The following is a 17795-nucleotide window of genomic DNA, read 5'->3' as shown; positions in this document are numbered from 1 at the left end:
TGGTTGTTACTGCTATGAAGAGTACTGTGGGGAGATGTATGTATTGGTTGTTACTGCTATGTAGAGTACTGTGGGAGATGTATGTATTGGTTGTTACTGCTATGAAGAGTACTGTGGGGAGATGTATGTATTGGTCGTTACTGCTATGAAGAGTACTGTGGGGAGATGTATGTATTGGTCGTTACTGCTATGAAGAGTACTGTGGGGAGATGTATGTATTGGTCGTTACTGCTATGTAGAGTACTGTGGGGAGATGTATGTATTGGTCATTACTGCTATGAAGAGTACTGTGGGGAGATGTATGTATTGGTCGTTACTGCTATGAAGAGTACTGTGGGGAGATGTATGTATTGGTCGTTACTGCTATGAAGAGTACTGTGGGGAGATGTATGTATTGGTCGTTACCGCTATGAAGAGTACTGTGGGGAGATGTATGTATTGGTCGTTACCGCTATGAAGAGTACTGTGGGGAGATGTATGTATTGGTCGTTACCGCTATGAAGAGTACTGTGGGGAGATGTATGTATTGGTCGTTACCGCTATGAAGAGTACTGTGGGGAGATGTATGTATTGGTCGTTACCGCTATGAAGAGTACTGTGGGGAGATGTATGTATTGGTCGTTACCGCTATGAAGAGTACTGTGGGGAGATGTATGTATTGGTCGTTACCGCTATGAAGAGTACTGTGGGGAGATGTATGTATTGGTCGTTACTGCTATGAAGAGTACTGTGGGGAGATGTATGTATTGGTCGTTACTGCTATGAAGAGTACTGTGGGGAGATGTATGTATTGGTCGTTACTGCTATGAAGAGTACTGTGGGGAGATGTATGTATTGGTCGTTACTGCTATGAAGAGTACTGTGGGGAGATGTATGTATTGGTCGTTACTGCTATGAAGAGTACTGTGGGGAGATGTATCTATTGGTTGTTACTGCCACGTCCCCCTGCTGGCCGCAGGAAATAAAGACATTTAGGGCAACAGAGCTCTGTGTGACCATAACCAACATGGCCATCTCGTCCTCATCTCCGGCGTTTCATAATCACTAAGCGACTGAAGTTCCGAAAGCCTCCCCCCCTTTGTGAATGGCACGCACGATGGGTCCTACTTTAACTCTGGCGCGTTACCTGGAATGCCCGATGAGATGCCTGTTGCCTTCTCATAGCTGGACTCCCGGGAAAAAAAATATTAGACCCCCGCCCCCGTTTCCCGGTGTTAGATGTTTCTGTGAGACTCTGATGCTCGGTGACATGTGGCGCGTCACTGGTTTGTAGGGGTGTGGCAGCCCAGCCGGCGCCTGGCCGGAACAGGCAATGCGCGAGCCCGCACTCGCAGCGAAGAGGGCTGGCAGGGGATGTTGTAGTTAGGAGGCCGGCTCCGTATCTCAGCGGCTCCGGAGTCCGAAGCCAGGGAGAGCGAGTGCCGCGCACCGGGGCCCCGAGAGAAGGGCGAGAGGAGCAGCCGCCCCATCCCAGGGGGAGAGGAGCAGTCGCCCTGTCCCAGGGGGAGAGGAGCAGCCGCCCCGTCCCAGGGGAAGAGGAGCAGCCGGCTCCGGGGGCAGGGAGAGAGGAGCAGCCGGCTCCGGGGGCAGGGAGAGAGGAGCAGCCGGCTCCGGGGGCAGGGAGAGAGGAGCAGCCGGCTCCGGGTTCAGGGAGAGAGGAGCAGCCGGCTCCGGGGGAAGAGGAGCAGCCGGCTCCGGGGGAAGGGGGAGAGGTGCAGCCGCACCGCCCTGGGGGAAGGGGGAGAAGAGCAGCCAGCTCCGGGGCCCTTCTCCGGTCCCCCGGTGTGTGTCCCCTTCTTCTCCTGGTCCCCCCGGTGTGTCCCCTCCTCACAGCGGTGACATTGTCAGGAAACCGGCCGGTGTTTTCATGTCTTGTCCCCGCTGACCCTCCTGCGGTACCCGGGGCCTTGTGCTCACCTGCCAGGTCCAGGATGTCTCAGGTTAACGACATGGACAAAAACATTAAGGTAAAGGAAGATCCCGCTTCAGGGTTAGGGCTGCTGGTCGTGTGGAACTAGGGACCTTTCACCCCCACTTCGCTGGCAGGGTATAGGATATATATATATAGCCGGCAGCCGGCTTTATACCCCCCCCCCCCTTATTTAGCGTCAATTCTTTTCTACCTTATTAAGCAGGGTAGGGTAAAGGCTGGTATATTGGGGTAAGGTTTAGGCAGGCATGTTTTGGTAAGGGTTAGGCTGGCATGTTGGGGTAAGGGTTGGCATGTTGGGTGGGGTAAGTGTTGACAGGTGGGGGTAAGGGTTAGGCTGGCATGTTGGAGTAAGAGTTGGCAGATTGGGGTAAGGTTTAGTCTGGCATGTTGGGGTATAGGTTGACAGCTTGGGGTAAGGGTTAGGCTGGCATGTTGGAGTAAGAGTTGGCAGATTGTGGTAAGGGTTAGGCTGGCATGTTGGGGTATGGGTTGACAGATTGGGGTAAGGGTTAGGCTGGCATGTTGGAATAAGAGTTGGCAGATTGGGGTAAGGGTTAGGCTGGCATGTTGGAATAAGGGTTGGCAGATTGGGTTAAGGGTTAGGCTGGCATGTTGGAGTAAGAGTTAGCAGATTGGGGTAAGGGTTAGGCTGGCATGTTGGGGTATAGGTTGACAGATTGGGGTAAGGGTTAGGCTGGCATGTTGGGTGGGGTAAGTGTTGACAGATTGGGGTAAGGGTTAGGCTGGCATGTTGGAGTAAGAGTTGGCAGATTGGGGTAAGGGTTAGGCTGGCATGTTGGAGTCCACATCTATAATTAAAGGGTGTCTGATTTCCAAGTAGAAAAAAACATTATACAGGTAAGTGTCATAGTTAGGATTTCTTTATTCTGTAGTGTTTATTTACAATCGGAGGGCACCGCTGGTTGTGTCGATCAACTTCCTGCAGACCTAAGCTTGAGCTTGCACATTGGCCCTAAAAATTTGGGTCATAAAGTTAACTTTTATTAAATCATTGAGAATAGTCTCAATGTTGCTCCCTTCCATTATCTACCCTACACTCCCGCTGACCATTGTTATCCTTTGACACTTTAAAGAAAGGCATATGTAAAGAGCAGCTTGCTATAAAGGTAACTCGCACATTGAGATGTCGGGTCTGATTTGCGAGTTTGAGACCCAATAGAATGATGTTGATTGTGTTAATCTCTTTGTAATGGTCAGATATATTAAGACTACCTGCTTTGTGGAAGTTCTGCAAACTACACATTTGCATTAATTATTCACTATCTCTGTCATTTCTCAAAGATGATCATATAATGTTTCATGCTGCAGAGTAGTGTTTAACACGACCAAGCGCCCTTGTAAAAAATATGTTGTTCATATCACTTTTTGTGGTTATTTTATTGTCTTGGTTGGTCTATTGTTAGAAGACATTTCAAATTCTCCTTAAATCATAGACTACACATTAAGGATCCTTCCACTGATCATGGGAGAAGGAGCGGCTCAGTGAGGAAAGACACTGACTGGCACTGAATTTGATTCAGGGGAACCTGGTTCAATTCCTGGTGTCAGCTCCTTGTGACCTTGGGCAAGTCACTTAGTGCCTCAGGCACCAAAAAATAGATTGTAAGCTCCACAGGGCAGGGAAATGTGCCTGCAAAATATACGTAAAACTAGCAGCGCTATACAAGAACATGCTAGTATTATTATTATCAGGAATCCTACCAAAGGGTTAACTTATTTTGTAGTCTAAATCAATATCCTTGAAGCTACAGCTGTACACTGTGAGTGCCCATGTCCATTGCATGTCCTCTGTTCTTTCTAGAGCAGTGTTTCTCAACTCCAGTCCTCAGGGAACCCCACCTGGTCAGGTCTCAAGGATATCCCTGCTCCAGCACAGGTGGGTCAGTCAAAATGACTGAGCCGCTGATTGACCCACCTGTGCTGGAGCAGTGATATCCTTGAGACCTGGCCTGTTGGAGTTCCCTGAGGACTGGAGTTGGGAAACACTGCTCTAGATCCTAAAAGAGTTGTGGCTTGCTGCCAGCCATAAAACTAACAGACTTGCGTGGAGTTTGTCCTGTTGAGAACCATAAAAGAGCCGTTGTCATGTCTTAACGTCTGAAGTACAATACAAATAAGTGAACTTAATGCTGTGTTTATATGGTTCTGCTCATTGTTGCCTGTACAAAGGTACAAATACTGTACCTAAATGTGTATAATCGGGCTAAACAAGCTGGTGAAGGTCTTTGCACCCAAGGACACTAAATGCTTCAGATTAGTAGATGATGAATCCCCCAAGCCTTGTAACCCTACCCGTTAGTGAAGAGGTGTTATTGGGTGAACGGGACTTCTACTCCGATGTTACAGGAAAAACAGTGCTTGGTTTAAGGGTACAATTCTCATAAATTGTACTGGTTTGAGTTAAGTGGGGCAGATATGAGGTTGTTGTCTTCTGTCTCCATGACTGGTTATCTCACTTTTTATCACCCTGGAGATCTGTTTGTGAAGTGAAGACATTTCCCCATGTCCATCAGCATCTCCGAAACGTTTTGCTCAGGTTTCTTGAATATCTGATGCAGATCCCTTCGGCAAATTTTATTTATGTTGAGCTGCTACAGTAAAGCCAAATAGGTGAAAATGCTTTGACGTAAAGCCTTTTTTTAAAGCTTTATAAGAGGACCCCCCCCCCTCCTCCCCCCACCTCCTTAAATATATGAAACGGTTCCGTTTTTACTTGCAAGAGATCTCTCCTTTCAATTCACTACCCATTCTGTACCGCTAAAATAATCCTGCTGCTTCTCATTTATTTCTTCTACTAATCAAGTGATCAACGAGAGCAAAAAAAAAAATACGTTTGTGCAAACAGATTTCAAAATGGGAATACAAACAGTCGCACGATATGAAAATATTTCCCCTGCCTTTCAGCAACTGATGCAATCTGCTATCGTAAATATGTTCCCAGATTTCTCCTGTTTAATTATTCTGACAATCAGAATATTTCGTCTTGTTACTCTTGGAGAAGCTGAATCTCCAGACTGGGCAATTCCCTTTTTTCTGCGCAACACCAGGATTTAATTGTAAGCTCTGGTGCACAAGGACTCTTTGCCTTTATTGTTCTATATTAGCAGTGCAGGGATTTGTGGCAGACCCCTCTGGGAGCGAAAGGGTTAAATAGCCATTCTATTCCTTTTTGTACCATTGCTTTCTTAAACAGTGCATACTTTAAAAGGAAAGCTAGCTGCGGGTATGCCATCTACTTGATTTAGTTTCATTGACCAGGTTTCTCCAGCATCTTAGAGGTCAAACTGTTGGATCCTTGGTAGATAATGAGCTCCAGTGAAATAAGACGAGGAACGAGGTGGGTTCATTCTTTCTGGTTCTGTACTTGCTTAACACGGACTTTGCTGTGCAAACAATGTAACGCAGCGTGTGGAAGCTCCAATGGAAATCCATGTTCAAAATGGATCGGAAGCTTAAAAAGAACATGTACCCAGAATCCTTTGCTGCAGTTGAACCATGGTGTGACAGTGTGGTGAATAAAGCAGGTTTTGGGGACCTGTGTAAGACTAGGAGATATTCCTATGGGTCCCTTGCCTTTTAGGGTAACGATATAATTGCATGGATAGATGAATCTGCACCTGTAAACAAATATAGGACTTGTAGATTACTCACTGAATATAGGAACTTGTTATAATGTGTTGGTTCCATTAAAAAAACACCTATAAATGGGAATTCTGTAAACTCTTGTCCTTGTTTGATATTTATCCTTCATTTCTTCTTTTTTTTAATATGTAGGAGACCTCCATCCTAGAAGAGTACAATATTAACTGGACTCAGAAGCTCGGTGCTGGGATCAGCGGCCCAGTGAGGTAAGCGAGAGAATCTGTTCTCGTTTTAGTGCTGGAGGTCCGACGGCACCAAAGTGCAAACCAGATCTCCGGCATTTGCGGTCACGTGATGGCTATAGCAGCAGAAACGGGAGTGGAGGGAGCCGGCTTGTCTGATTTTAGCCCCTGTAAAACCAGCATCTCCCCATGTTGTACATCAACAGGGCCTCTTGTGTGCCAGGGCCTGTGCCCAATGTATGGGCACGGAAAAGGTTAATGAAGCTATGCTGTAAATGCAGCTACATTGGAGAAGATGAGGGGACTGCAACACATTACAGAGCACCCCCCCCCCCCCCCCCAAAAAATGTTTTCCTAAACGACTGAATGATGGCATAGTGCATGTCGTGATTGGGGTGAAGAGTGCTTTGTACATTTGGGCATTAAGTAAGGGAGACTTTACTTTTCAAGTTTAGGTGTGGCCCTTAGAGTTTTTTTTAAGCCACTGTGCCCTGTGGGCCAACTGTACAGTTATACCGGGCTCCATGTATCGCACCTGTGCTTCAGGCTCCATCTATTTATACCGAGGGAGCAAACTGCTTCCTTTTGGGGTTCTTGACGGCTCTGTTCTCAGATAGCAGTGCCGATCCTGGCGATGCTGACAATAGCTCTCATGCTACATTGTGGCCGTGCCAGCCTGGCATTCCGTGATAGTTCCAAGTCATTGTCACAGATCTGTGTCTCCATGTTTAAAGGGGCAACCCCTCCTAGCACCAAAGTGAACTCATTCCACTGACACATTGAAGGGGGTCTCATCTGGGGGATTTAATGCCCTTTTTAACCAAAATTTACACCTATACGTATTTGTAATGTATTTGTTAAAGTGAGCCTTGGGAGGGGTGTGAGGTCACTGTGTGTAATCAGCGAGCACTTGTACAGCCAGAGTTCCCCCTCCCCTTATCTTTATTGTCTCTCTGATAAGGACAGAGTGGGATAAGGGGAAAGAAAACACCCGATTAACAAACATTCCCCCCATTCAGGACCCCTAAGGAATTTGTAACTAATTTCCAAGGAACTGAATGCAGACAAACGTTTGCTATTGGCATTATTAGATTTGTTTAGGGGACCCAGTTAGACATTTAAAAGTATGTTTTCTGTCCGACTGTGAAACTGCACCTTTTAAAATCGCCCACCCTTACCCCCAAAATACGCAGTCTTGCTGGATCTATTGACATTTTGTATGCATTTTAATTCTAAACTTACAACAAAGGTAGCAAACTCCCTGCTGCTAATGTATTGGCAACATGTCCGCCATTTTTAAAGATTCCACTAGCTGTAATTCTTAATAAATACAGATTTTGGGAATATTCAAAAGCCAATAGGATTTGACAAGCATCCTCTTGAAATAAAGGGAACCCCCCCGCCCCCCCTGCCCCCCCCCCCCGCCCCAGAAAAAAATACAACTGTTTATTTAAACAAAACAAAACGATATGCAAAACTTCTGCTGCATGTAAAGACTCAATTGCATTTTTCTTGGATAACTAGTTTTGTGGTGTCATTTTAAGCATCAAATGGGATAACACAATTAGTCACTACGGTTTTTGGATCATTATCTGATATTTCACCTCTTTCGGGTCCAATCATGTAGTGCTGAGGCTTGTTTGATTCTCCCTAGGTGTTGCTTGAATTGCTTGTGAATGTGATGTGCAGTTAAACACTTTTGCAGTTACTGTACCATGGGCAGGCACCGGGTGTAAGTTACATTCCTGACTTGCTCACCCAGAGATCTTTGGAAAATAAAGTCATCTATTTGTCTTGGCTCCCCTACCTGTAATTGGGAAATAATATGGTTACCGTACCCTCTTGAGAGGCTGCCGGGTAGATCAGAGCATAACTAACACACAGCCAGTAACCCACCCATAAGTGACCAGTATAAATTGCACAGTAGTTGGGAAACACCTGGATCTACCTATATACATACCCTGAATGAAGCCTATTATCTGACATACTGTATATCTAAGAATGTCATTCTGTTAGCTCCTGCCCCTTTGTACCTCCTGTGCTCATTGCTGTTGAGCTGGCTTCCTTCAACACACACACACACACACACACACACACACACACACACACACACACACACACACACACACACACACACACACACACACACACACACACACACACACACACACACACACACACGATTAACACTAGTGCAGGGGTGGGCAACTCCAGTCCTCAAGGGCCACCAACAGGTTTAAGGATATCCCTGCTTCAGCAAAGGTGGTGCAATCAAAGATGTGCTGAAGCAGGGATATCCTGAAGACCTGTTTGGGCAGGGGGGGGGGGGGGTGGGTTGCTTGAGGACTGGAGTTGAGCACCCCTGTATTAGACCATTTATTGAATATACAAAACATCGAGCACAATGTTTGGGGGTGTTACCCGTCCTTGGGGCAGACCTCCATCCCCATTGGTGGTGCTCTGTTTGTTAGTATGTATATCTTTATTTATATTGCGCCATCCATGTACGTAGTGCTTTACTGTAGTACGACTTGTGGCAATAGGAATAAGCGCTTCATACATTAAAAGGAGTCCCTGCCCCGAGGAGCTTACAATCTAAGAGGTAAGTAGGGAGAACTGACAGACCGTAGATGAGGTGTTCTGGTAAGTGCGCCTGTAAGGGGTCAAGCAAAAAGCATCTGAGATGTATAGTACCGGCCACAGAGCTACCCATGTGCTTCATTCAAGAGGTGTGTTTGATGGTGGGCCTTAAAGGTGCAGAGAGAGAGGGTGCTAGTCGGATATTGAGGGGACGGGCATGCCAGAGGTGTGGGGCAGTAAGTGTGAGAGGTTTAAGGTGGGACAGGGCTTGAGATACAGAAGGGATAGAGAGAAGACATCCTTGAGCAGAACGTAAGATTCGGGATGGTGCATAGCGGTAAATTTGGGCTAAGGAGGAACAGAGGAGGGTATAGTGAGAAATTAGGGTGAGAGGAAAGGAGGGGCAGAAGAGTGTATAGTCCTTCAAAAGAGAGGAGGAGAATTTTGTAAGTAATATGGCATTTGATGGGAGGCCAGGAGAGGGATTTCAGCAGGGGAGGCGCTGAGACAGATTTCAGAAAGGGTAGAGTGATTCTGGCAGCAGCGTTTAGGATAGATTGTAGGGGAGACAGGTGAGAGGCAGGAAGGCCAGACAGCAGGAGGTTACAGTAGTCGAGACAGGAGAGAATGAGGGCCTGAGTCAGTTTTAGCAGTAGAGGGACAGAGGAAAGGGCGTATCTTTGTAATGTTACAGAGGTAAAATAGCATCAGGTTTTAGCGACATTGTGCATGTGAGGGAGGAGTGTGACCCCTAGGCAGCGTGCTTGGGATATTGGGTGTATGATAGTGCTTCCCACAGTTATGTAGAAGGGGGCAGTGTCACACTGGGACACCCCACCCCTCCCCATGACACCCTGTCCCTTCTTCACTCTGCACCGCGCTTCTACCCGCTTTAATTCTCCCCTTCCACACTAAGCGGCGCAGTGCTGACCGACCAGTCACCGCCACGGCCGGTCTTCACACGCCCTATATCCTGCTAGCAAAGCAAGATGGGGTGTGCTGTTGCCGGGCAACATTTTAGGCGCCTGGGATTTTTCCATCCCTGGTGGCAGCCATTTTGTGATGCGCCTCTCCTGATACTGGATTTGGTAAAATCATATGGACGTATAATTAATCCTTTCTACCTTCGTACTGAATAAAGGATAGCAATAACTGTGCAGTAACAGAACGCTTTCTTCATTCTTGACCCAGAGTCTCTGTGAAGAAGTCGACTCAAGAACGTTTAGCACTGAAAATTCTCCTTGATCGTCCAAAAGCCCGAAATGAGGTAACTGGTTCTGCTATTTTTATGTAATCCATCACACACTCGGTCAGTGGTTCCGAATAGGGGTATACAGGACACCCCCAAAAGCAACGCTTTCTCCCTGAGATCTGGACTGTTTTAGGCAGTGGTTCTTGACTTTTTTCTTTGAGCAGTGGGCACCCCTAGAGTAATATAAAAAAATCTTGGGGCACCCCTGCTTCGTTGGACCTCACACACCCGCTTGTTCACACGGACCACGTTTCCCTTCTTGCACACTCCACAGTCACCGCTTCCTCACAGAGCACACTCGCGCCTTTCTCATTCACACACGGCTGATTCCAGATTCCCTCCCCCTCCTCTGCACACACCTAAAACGTGTCGGCTGCTCACACTGTCTGGAGGTGGAGAGCTTGCGATGCTCTCCTCTCTCTCCTCAGCGCTGGCCTGAGAGAGCATAGAGAGGAGAGAGAGATCACAGCCTCGCTGTCCCCAGACAGCCTAGCACAGGGGTCCTTAAGCGCCCCCCCCCCCCCCGCCTATGTCAGGTTTTCAGGATATCCCTGCTTCAGCACAGGTGGCTTAATCAGAGGCTCAGTCTTTTATTTATTAATTTTATAAAAATGTTTTACCAGGAAGTAATACATTCAGCGTTACCTCTCGTTTTCACGTATGTCCTGGGCACCGCGGTATAATGACAGATACATAGTTACAAAAACATAGTTACATAAGTGAGCAGGGTTATACATTATATATACAAGACATTGCATGCACAGTTAGAGATAATATATATTATGGGCGTATATAACAGTTACAGACCAGATTAAAATGTGAGACCGCTTTAGTTGTGAAAGAACTTAGACTGGTGGCGGCTGTGAGTCTCCCCGGTAGACTGTTCCAGTTTTGGGGTGCACGGTAAGAGGAGGAGGAGCGGCCGGATACTTTGCTGAACCTTGGGACCATGAACAGTCTTTTGGAGTCAGATCTCAGGTTATAAGTGCTGCGTGTGGTAGGGGTGAGGAGCTTGGTCAGATAGACGGGTAGCTTGCCCAGAAAGAATTGGAAGGCAAGACAGGAAAGATTGAGCCACCTATGCTGAAGCAGGGATATCCTGAAAACAAGGGGGTGGGGGGCACTTGAGGAATGGAGTTGAGCACCCCTGGCCTTGTATACGCCGGCTGACCAGCTGGCAGAGTGTCATCTTCATTGAGAAACACTGGTTTAAGAGCTAAATTCTCAGTATGTGCTGAACACAGCGCTCCCCTGTCCTTCCTCCCCGATCTCTGTGGGCTCTAACGGGGACACTGTGGGCTAGGCGTGGGGGACACTGTGGGCTAGGCGTGGCGGGGACACTGTGGGCTAGGCGTGGCGGGGACACTGTGGGCTAGGCGTGGCGGGGACACTGTGGGCTAGGCGTGGCGGGGACACTGTGGGCTAGGCGTGGCGGGGACACTGTGGGCTAGGCGTGGCGGGGACACTGTGGGCTAGGCGTGGCGGGGACACTGTGGGCTAGGCGTGGCGGGGACACTGGGCTAGGCGTGGCGGGGACACTGTGGGCTAGGCGTGGCGGGGACACTGTGGGCTAGGCGTGGCGGGGACACTGTGGGCTAGGCGTGGCGGGGACACTGTGGGCTAGGCGTGGCGGGGACACTGGGCTAGGCGTGGCGGGGACACTGTGGGCTAGGCGGGGACACTGTGGGCTAGGCGGGGACACTGTGGGCTAGGCGTGGCGGGGACACTGTGGGCTAGGCGGGGACACTGTGGGCTAGGCGGGGACACTGTGGGCTAGGCGTGGCGGGGACACTGTGGGCTAGGCGGGGACACTGTGGGCTAGGCGTGGCGGGGACACTGTGGGCTAGGCGGGGACACTGTGGGCTAGGCGTGGCGGGGACACTGTGGGCTAGGCGGGGACACTGTGGGCTAGGCGTGGCGGGGACACTGGGCTAGGCGTGGCGGGGACACTGGGCTAGGCGTGGCTTGTTTGACGAGCCCTCCTTCTCCTATGAAAAGAAAATGTAGAATTTCCAAAGAAATCAAAACGGCGACATATATTCCATTTAAGTCTGATTACATATATCCCATTTAAGTCTGATTACATATATTCCATTTAAGTCTGATTACATATATCCCATTTAAGTCTGATTACATATATTCCATTTAAGTCTGATTACATATATCCCATTTAAGTCTGATTACATATATTCCATTTAAGTCTGATTACATATATTCCATTTAAGTCTGATTACATATATTCCATTTAAGTCTGATTACATATGTTCCATTTAAGTCTGATTACATATATTCCATTTAAGTCTGATTACATATGTTCCATTTAAGTCTGATTACATATATTCCATTTAAGTCTGATTACATATATCCCATTTAAGTCTGATTACATATATTCCATTTAAGTCTGATTACATATATTCCATTTAAGTCTGATTACATATATTCCATTTAAGTCTGATTACATATGTTCCATTTAAGTCTGATTACATATATTCCATTTAAGTCTGATTACATATGTTCCATTTAAGTCTGATTACATATATTCCATTTAAGTCTGATTACATATGTTCCATTTAAGTCTGATTACATATATTCCATTTAAGTCTGATTACATATGTTCCATTTAAGTCTGATTACATATGTTCCATTTAAGTCTGATTACATATATTCCATTTAAGTCTGATTACATATATTCCATTTAAGTCTGATTACATATATTCCATTTAAGTCTGATTACATATGTTCCATTTAAGTCTGATTACATATATTCCATTTAAGTCTGATTACATATGTTCCATTTAAGTCTGATTACATATATTCCATTTAAGTCTGATTACATATGTTCCATTTAAGTCTGATTACATATATTCCATTTAAGTCTGATTACATATGTTCCATTTAAGTCTGATTACATATGTTCCATTTAAGTCTGATTACATATATTCCATTTAAGTCTGATTACATATGTTCCATTTAAGTCTGATTACATATATTCCATTTAAGTCTGATTACATATGTTCCATTTAAGTCTGATTACATATGTTCCATTTAAGTCTGATTACATATGTTCCATTTAAGTCTGATTACATATGTTCCATTTAAGTCTGATTACATATATCCCATTTAAGTCTGATTACATATATTCCATTTAAGTCTGATTACATATATTCCATTTAAGTCTGATTACATATGTTCCATTTAAGTCTGATTACATATATTCCAATTAAGTCTGATTACATATGTTCCATTTAAGTCTGATTACATATGTTCCATTTAAGTCTGATTACATATATTCCATTTAAGTCTGATTACATATGTTCCATTTAAGTCTGATTACATATATTCCATTTAAGTCTGATTACATATGTTCCATTTAAGTCTGATTACATATGTTCCATTTAAGTCTGATTACATATATTCCATTTAAGTCTGATTACATATGTTCCATTTAAGTCTGATTACATATATTCCATTTAAGTCTGATTACATATGTTCCATTTAAGTCTGATTACATATATCCCATTTAAGTCTGATTACATATATTCCATTTAAGTCTGATTACATATGTTCCATTTAAGTCTGATTACATATATTCCATTTAAGTCTGATTACATATGTTCCATTTAAGTCTGATTACATATATCCCATTTAAGTCTGATTACATATATTCCATTTAAGTCTGATTACATATATCCCATTTAAGTCTGATTACATATATTCCATTTAAGTCTGATTACATATATTCCATTTAAGTCTGATTACATATATTCCATTTAAGTCTGATTACATATATCCCATTTAAGTCTGATTACATATATTCCATTTAAGTCTGATTACATATGTTCCATTTAAGTCTGATTACATATATTCCATTTAAGTCTGATTACATATATCCCATGTAAGTCTGATTACATATATTCCATTTAAGTCTGATTACATATATCCCATTTAAGTCTGATTACATATATTCCATTTAAGTCTGATTACATATATTCCATTTAAGTCTGATTACATATATTCCATTTAAGTCTGATTACATATGTTCCATTTAAGTCTGATTACATATATCCCATTTAAGTCTGATTACATATATTCCATTTAAGTCTGATTACATATATTCCATTTAAGTCTGATTACATATATCCCATTTAAGTCTGATTACATATATCCCATTTAAGTCTGATTACATATATTCCATTTAAGTCTGATTACATATATTCCATTTAAGTCTGATTACATATATTCCATTTAAGTCCGATTACATATATCCCATTTAAGTCTGATTACATATATTCCATTTAAGTCTGATTACATATATCCCATTTAAGTCTGGTTACATATATTCCATTTAAGTCTGATTACATATATCCCATTTAAGTCTGATTACATATATTCCATTTAAGTCTGATTACATATATCCCATTTAAGTCTGATTACATATATTCCATTTAAGTCTGATTACATATATCCCATTTAAGTCTGATTACATATGTTTGTAAGGAAGATGATTATGTTAGTGCTTTTTTAATTTTTTTATAAAACTGACCGGGCTTGCACCTGTAATAAAAAGGCTTGTGGTTTGTTGTTGTGGTTTGTTGTTGTGGTTTTTTGTTGTGGTTTTTTTTGTGGTATTTATGACCTCTCTCCCTGGTAAATAATTACATTTCATTTGACACACTTCTGATGTCTCCAGCCCGTACTGTGTGTATATAAGAGAGAGTTTGTCTTCACCTGTAAAGGATTCAGTGGAACAGAGCACATACATTAGTCATTTGGACATATTGCAAAAGTAGCACTTTAGTGTTTCTTCAGGTCAGGGCTGATCAAAACTGCTGGGTACCCGTACATGCATTGGAAGACCCTCTAAAAAGCAGGATACAGAACTCCAGTACTCATGCCCCCCCCCCCCCCCCTCCTCCCCAAGTGGTCAGGTTTTCAAGATATCCCAGCTTCAGCACAGGTGGATCAAAAACCTGACCGTTTGGGGGGGTGCTGTAGTTGAGCACACCTTCTATAAAGCAGTTTAATGTTATTTTCCGATAGCATTTGCGCTCCGCAACCCTGGCCCTATGGCAGATAAGATATCGAGCCACGGAACCGTCCGATTAGCATGTGTTCCTTATATAAATATTTTATTTGTACAGGCCCTCTATACGTCTTTGTGTTACCATCCTGTGCTAATTCCCTCACCCTTTGCACCCAGTGCTGACGCTGTGCAGTAACACCTGTCCCCTTTCCTTCCAGGTGCGTCTGCACATGCTGTGCTAATTCCCTCACCCTTTGCACCCAGTGCTGACGCTGTGCAGTAACACTAGTCCCCTTTCCTTCCAGGTGCGTCTGCACATGCTGTGCGCTTCGCATCCCAACATTGTTCAGATCATTGACGTCTACGCGAACAGCGTGCAGTTCCCACACGAATCTAGCCCCAGGTAAGGCCGGAGAAATCTACTCTCGTCTCTTCTCACTCCCCTGACCAGATAAAGGGAATTCTTGTTGTATATGCGCAAACCGCTGGCATGGGGTATCTGCTGATACTTTTGACTTTTTATTTATTTTTGCAGAAATGTGACCACAAATACTTTTTTACATTTTTTACTGAAACAAAATGTCAAGCAAACTGGAATAATGTTGCTAGATGATGTGGGCAAACCCATAGTGGTTTTATTCCATTGCTTCATTTTATATAGTTCTGTACAGTACATCCATCGTTTTGTAGAGTGCAAAATGCCGCATCCACAATATTATTCATTAAGAAGATCCTCCAATCTTTCCTCGTGTAACGTCCGTTATTCCAGCTTTTCCTTTTATTGATCCGATGTCCCTTCCTCCTCAAACAAAACGTATCTTGCGTGCTTATTTACGCTTGGAAGCTTTCATTGTGAAAGTTTGCGCAGCTGGAAATGGCTGGCGTTCCCTACGGACTATCCCAATAGTATTACTCGTTTTTATTTCGGTGATTTTTGCAGCTGTAGCCAATAGATATGTTCCTTTGTTCTGTAAAAGATCGCTGCCGCAGACAGGTGGCTTAATACTCCTTTGTGGTTAGAGCACCGTCTCTGTGCTTGTACGGTGCAGGCTTTGCTGCAGGACAGTCCGGAGCTGTCCACGGGCTATGACGGTCAGTTTGCCACGGGCGACTTTCCTGGTGCCTTCAGAAAGAACGTAGCGAGCTTTGCAGTGTGTAGTAATATGGGTATTAGGTCTCAACAATGAAGTTCAATTACTAGTACAAATGAATGAGCTGTGAATTAACAAGTGAGAGAAACATTTATTTAAACGTACGTGTTAAAAAGCTGTAGTTATATATAGTTAAAGAAGAAAAACTGCACCAAAAACCTCTTTCTTCCCCACCTGCTACCCCAGCCTAGCTGTATCCGTTTGGCACTGATGATGCAAGGGTACAATTCCCCCCCCCCCCCATTATACTTTGATAAATTGCAGTGTCACTCACTTTATCCCTCTTTGGTATTGTACAAGAGAACCTCAACTGTAACCCATTGACTGCTGGTATTTTCCTGATGTGCCTACAATATCCCCTAACCCTCAAATCCCAAATACTCTGAATGGGGTGGAGTGCAGTACACGCTCACAATATATCGAGTCTTTATGTCCGACTCTCCTATAGCGCTACCTGTTCTAAAGTGGGCAGCATAGATGCAGCAAGACAGGCTATTGGCCACAGGGAAGTTTGTGGAACCCCTCTGTCGCTACCGTTTTTGTTTTTACCTGGCTTTCTTGGGTGAGATGCCCATGGGTACGGTTTGAGTTGGCGTATCTTGAACAGTGTTGAATACTTGTGATAAGGCAGCGTGGCAGACACCAGAAGTGCCAGTGCTGTCAATCTGGGGTGCGACATTGACCAAATGAACCCAAAATATGTCCAAATGTACAATTGGGAAAAGCGGTAAAAAAAAACACATCGCACCTTCCTTTTTAAAATTTTTTTTTTTTACCAGCATCAGTAGTAATTGCATATTCACTGACCGTTACATTTGACGCACTTTTTAAATTAACACTTTTGAACAGGGCACGGCTTCTAATTGTAATGGAGATGATGGAAGGGGGAGAACTGTTTCACAGAATCAGCCAACACCGGCACTTTACTGAGAAGCAAGCCAGCCAAGTAACAAAGCAGGCAAGTTACAGACGCTCCCACTTTAGCAAACCACATCGAGAACTGAGGGTTCAACGTGCATTAAAAGGGCTTAGGTTGTCACTTATTGCCTGCTTTGTTATAATCCGAATATGAGATGCACGCTCCCGCTGGCGGAACTGTCCTTTGTGGCAGTCCTACTGTGGAACTCCCTTTCCACAATGTAACACCGGTTATTTAATCCTAATAAGATAGAAAAGTGATCAGTCCTGGCCTTCTACCTTTTGATTCTTGGTTGCGGATTTTCTTGTGTGCTTGTAGGTTGGTTGGTAAAGGGATCTTCTTCTGAAATTGGAAGTGGTGTTTTAACGCAGGGGTCAGTGTGTCGTGCATGCCTCGGTGCAGATGTACACGATTACTGCACGTGACTTTTAATATGGTCCAATATCTTTTTCTCAAGGAACTGTGAAAACGTATCATTCTCTTCCTGTCCTGTGCTGCAGTGGGGACATTACCCACTGCTGTCCAATGTGTTCACCATGTATAACGAGTCTCTCTGGCTCTGGGAGGCTGAGTATAATTGGGACAACACATACTCAACTCTTAATTGTGTTTTAATCATTCATGAGCAAACATTGAGTACCAAATGTTTAACCACTTTGCTGCCAGAAGGGTCTGCGATGTGTTGCAGAAGCCCCTAGCAATAAAGCGGTTGGACTGTCCTGTGTGGTTAAACCACTCTTGTCCTGACCTGCGTTTCTTTTTTACAGATTGCTCTGTCGCTGCAGCACTGTCACTCACTAAATATTGCACACAGGGATCTTAAACCCGAGAACCTGCTCTTTAAAGACAACTCCTTGGTAAGAGCGTTTAATCTTCCTGTTCTAGTAGAGGATTTTCTTGTGCGTGGTGTGATGTCATACTCAGCTGTCAAAGATTATATTTTTATATATATATATGTGTATACATCATCATCATCATCAGCCCTGGTCGACCCGCTGCTGGATAAAGGCCTCCCCAATGATCTTTCAGGTACTGCGTTTGCAAACCTCTGTTCCCCATGTTTATCCAACACATTAATGTCATCCTCCCATC

The 17795-nt window shown here is 44.5% G+C and overlaps 1 protein-coding gene across 2 annotated transcripts in view; it reads left to right on the top strand.

Moving 5' to 3' along the window:
- The first annotated feature begins 1263 nt into the window (after nucleotides 1-1263).
- Nucleotides 1264-17795, top strand: part of MAPKAPK5 (MAPK activated protein kinase 5) — a 35450-nt gene continuing 18918 nt past the window's right edge. The window contains exons 1-6 of one of the 2 annotated variants that reach the window (XM_075568150.1): nucleotides 1264-1967; nucleotides 5729-5802; nucleotides 9550-9625; nucleotides 14939-15036; nucleotides 16634-16742; nucleotides 17471-17560. In XM_075568150.1, coding sequence (XP_075424265.1) covers nucleotides 1932-1967; nucleotides 5729-5802; nucleotides 9550-9625; nucleotides 14939-15036; nucleotides 16634-16742; nucleotides 17471-17560 — 483 coding nt within the window. In that variant the 5' untranslated portion in view covers nucleotides 1264-1931. Of the gene's footprint in view, nucleotides 1968-5728; nucleotides 5803-9549; nucleotides 9626-14851; nucleotides 15037-16633; nucleotides 16743-17470; nucleotides 17561-17795 lie in introns of both variants that reach the window. The other variant, XM_075568151.1, reaches the window with a different exon arrangement.

Source organism: Ascaphus truei, chromosome 13, assembly GCF_040206685.1.
Source record: "Ascaphus truei isolate aAscTru1 chromosome 13, aAscTru1.hap1, whole genome shotgun sequence".
Taxonomy (NCBI): domain Eukaryota; kingdom Metazoa; phylum Chordata; class Amphibia; order Anura; family Ascaphidae; genus Ascaphus; species Ascaphus truei.
This window is presented reverse-complemented; position numbering and strand designations above follow the sequence as displayed.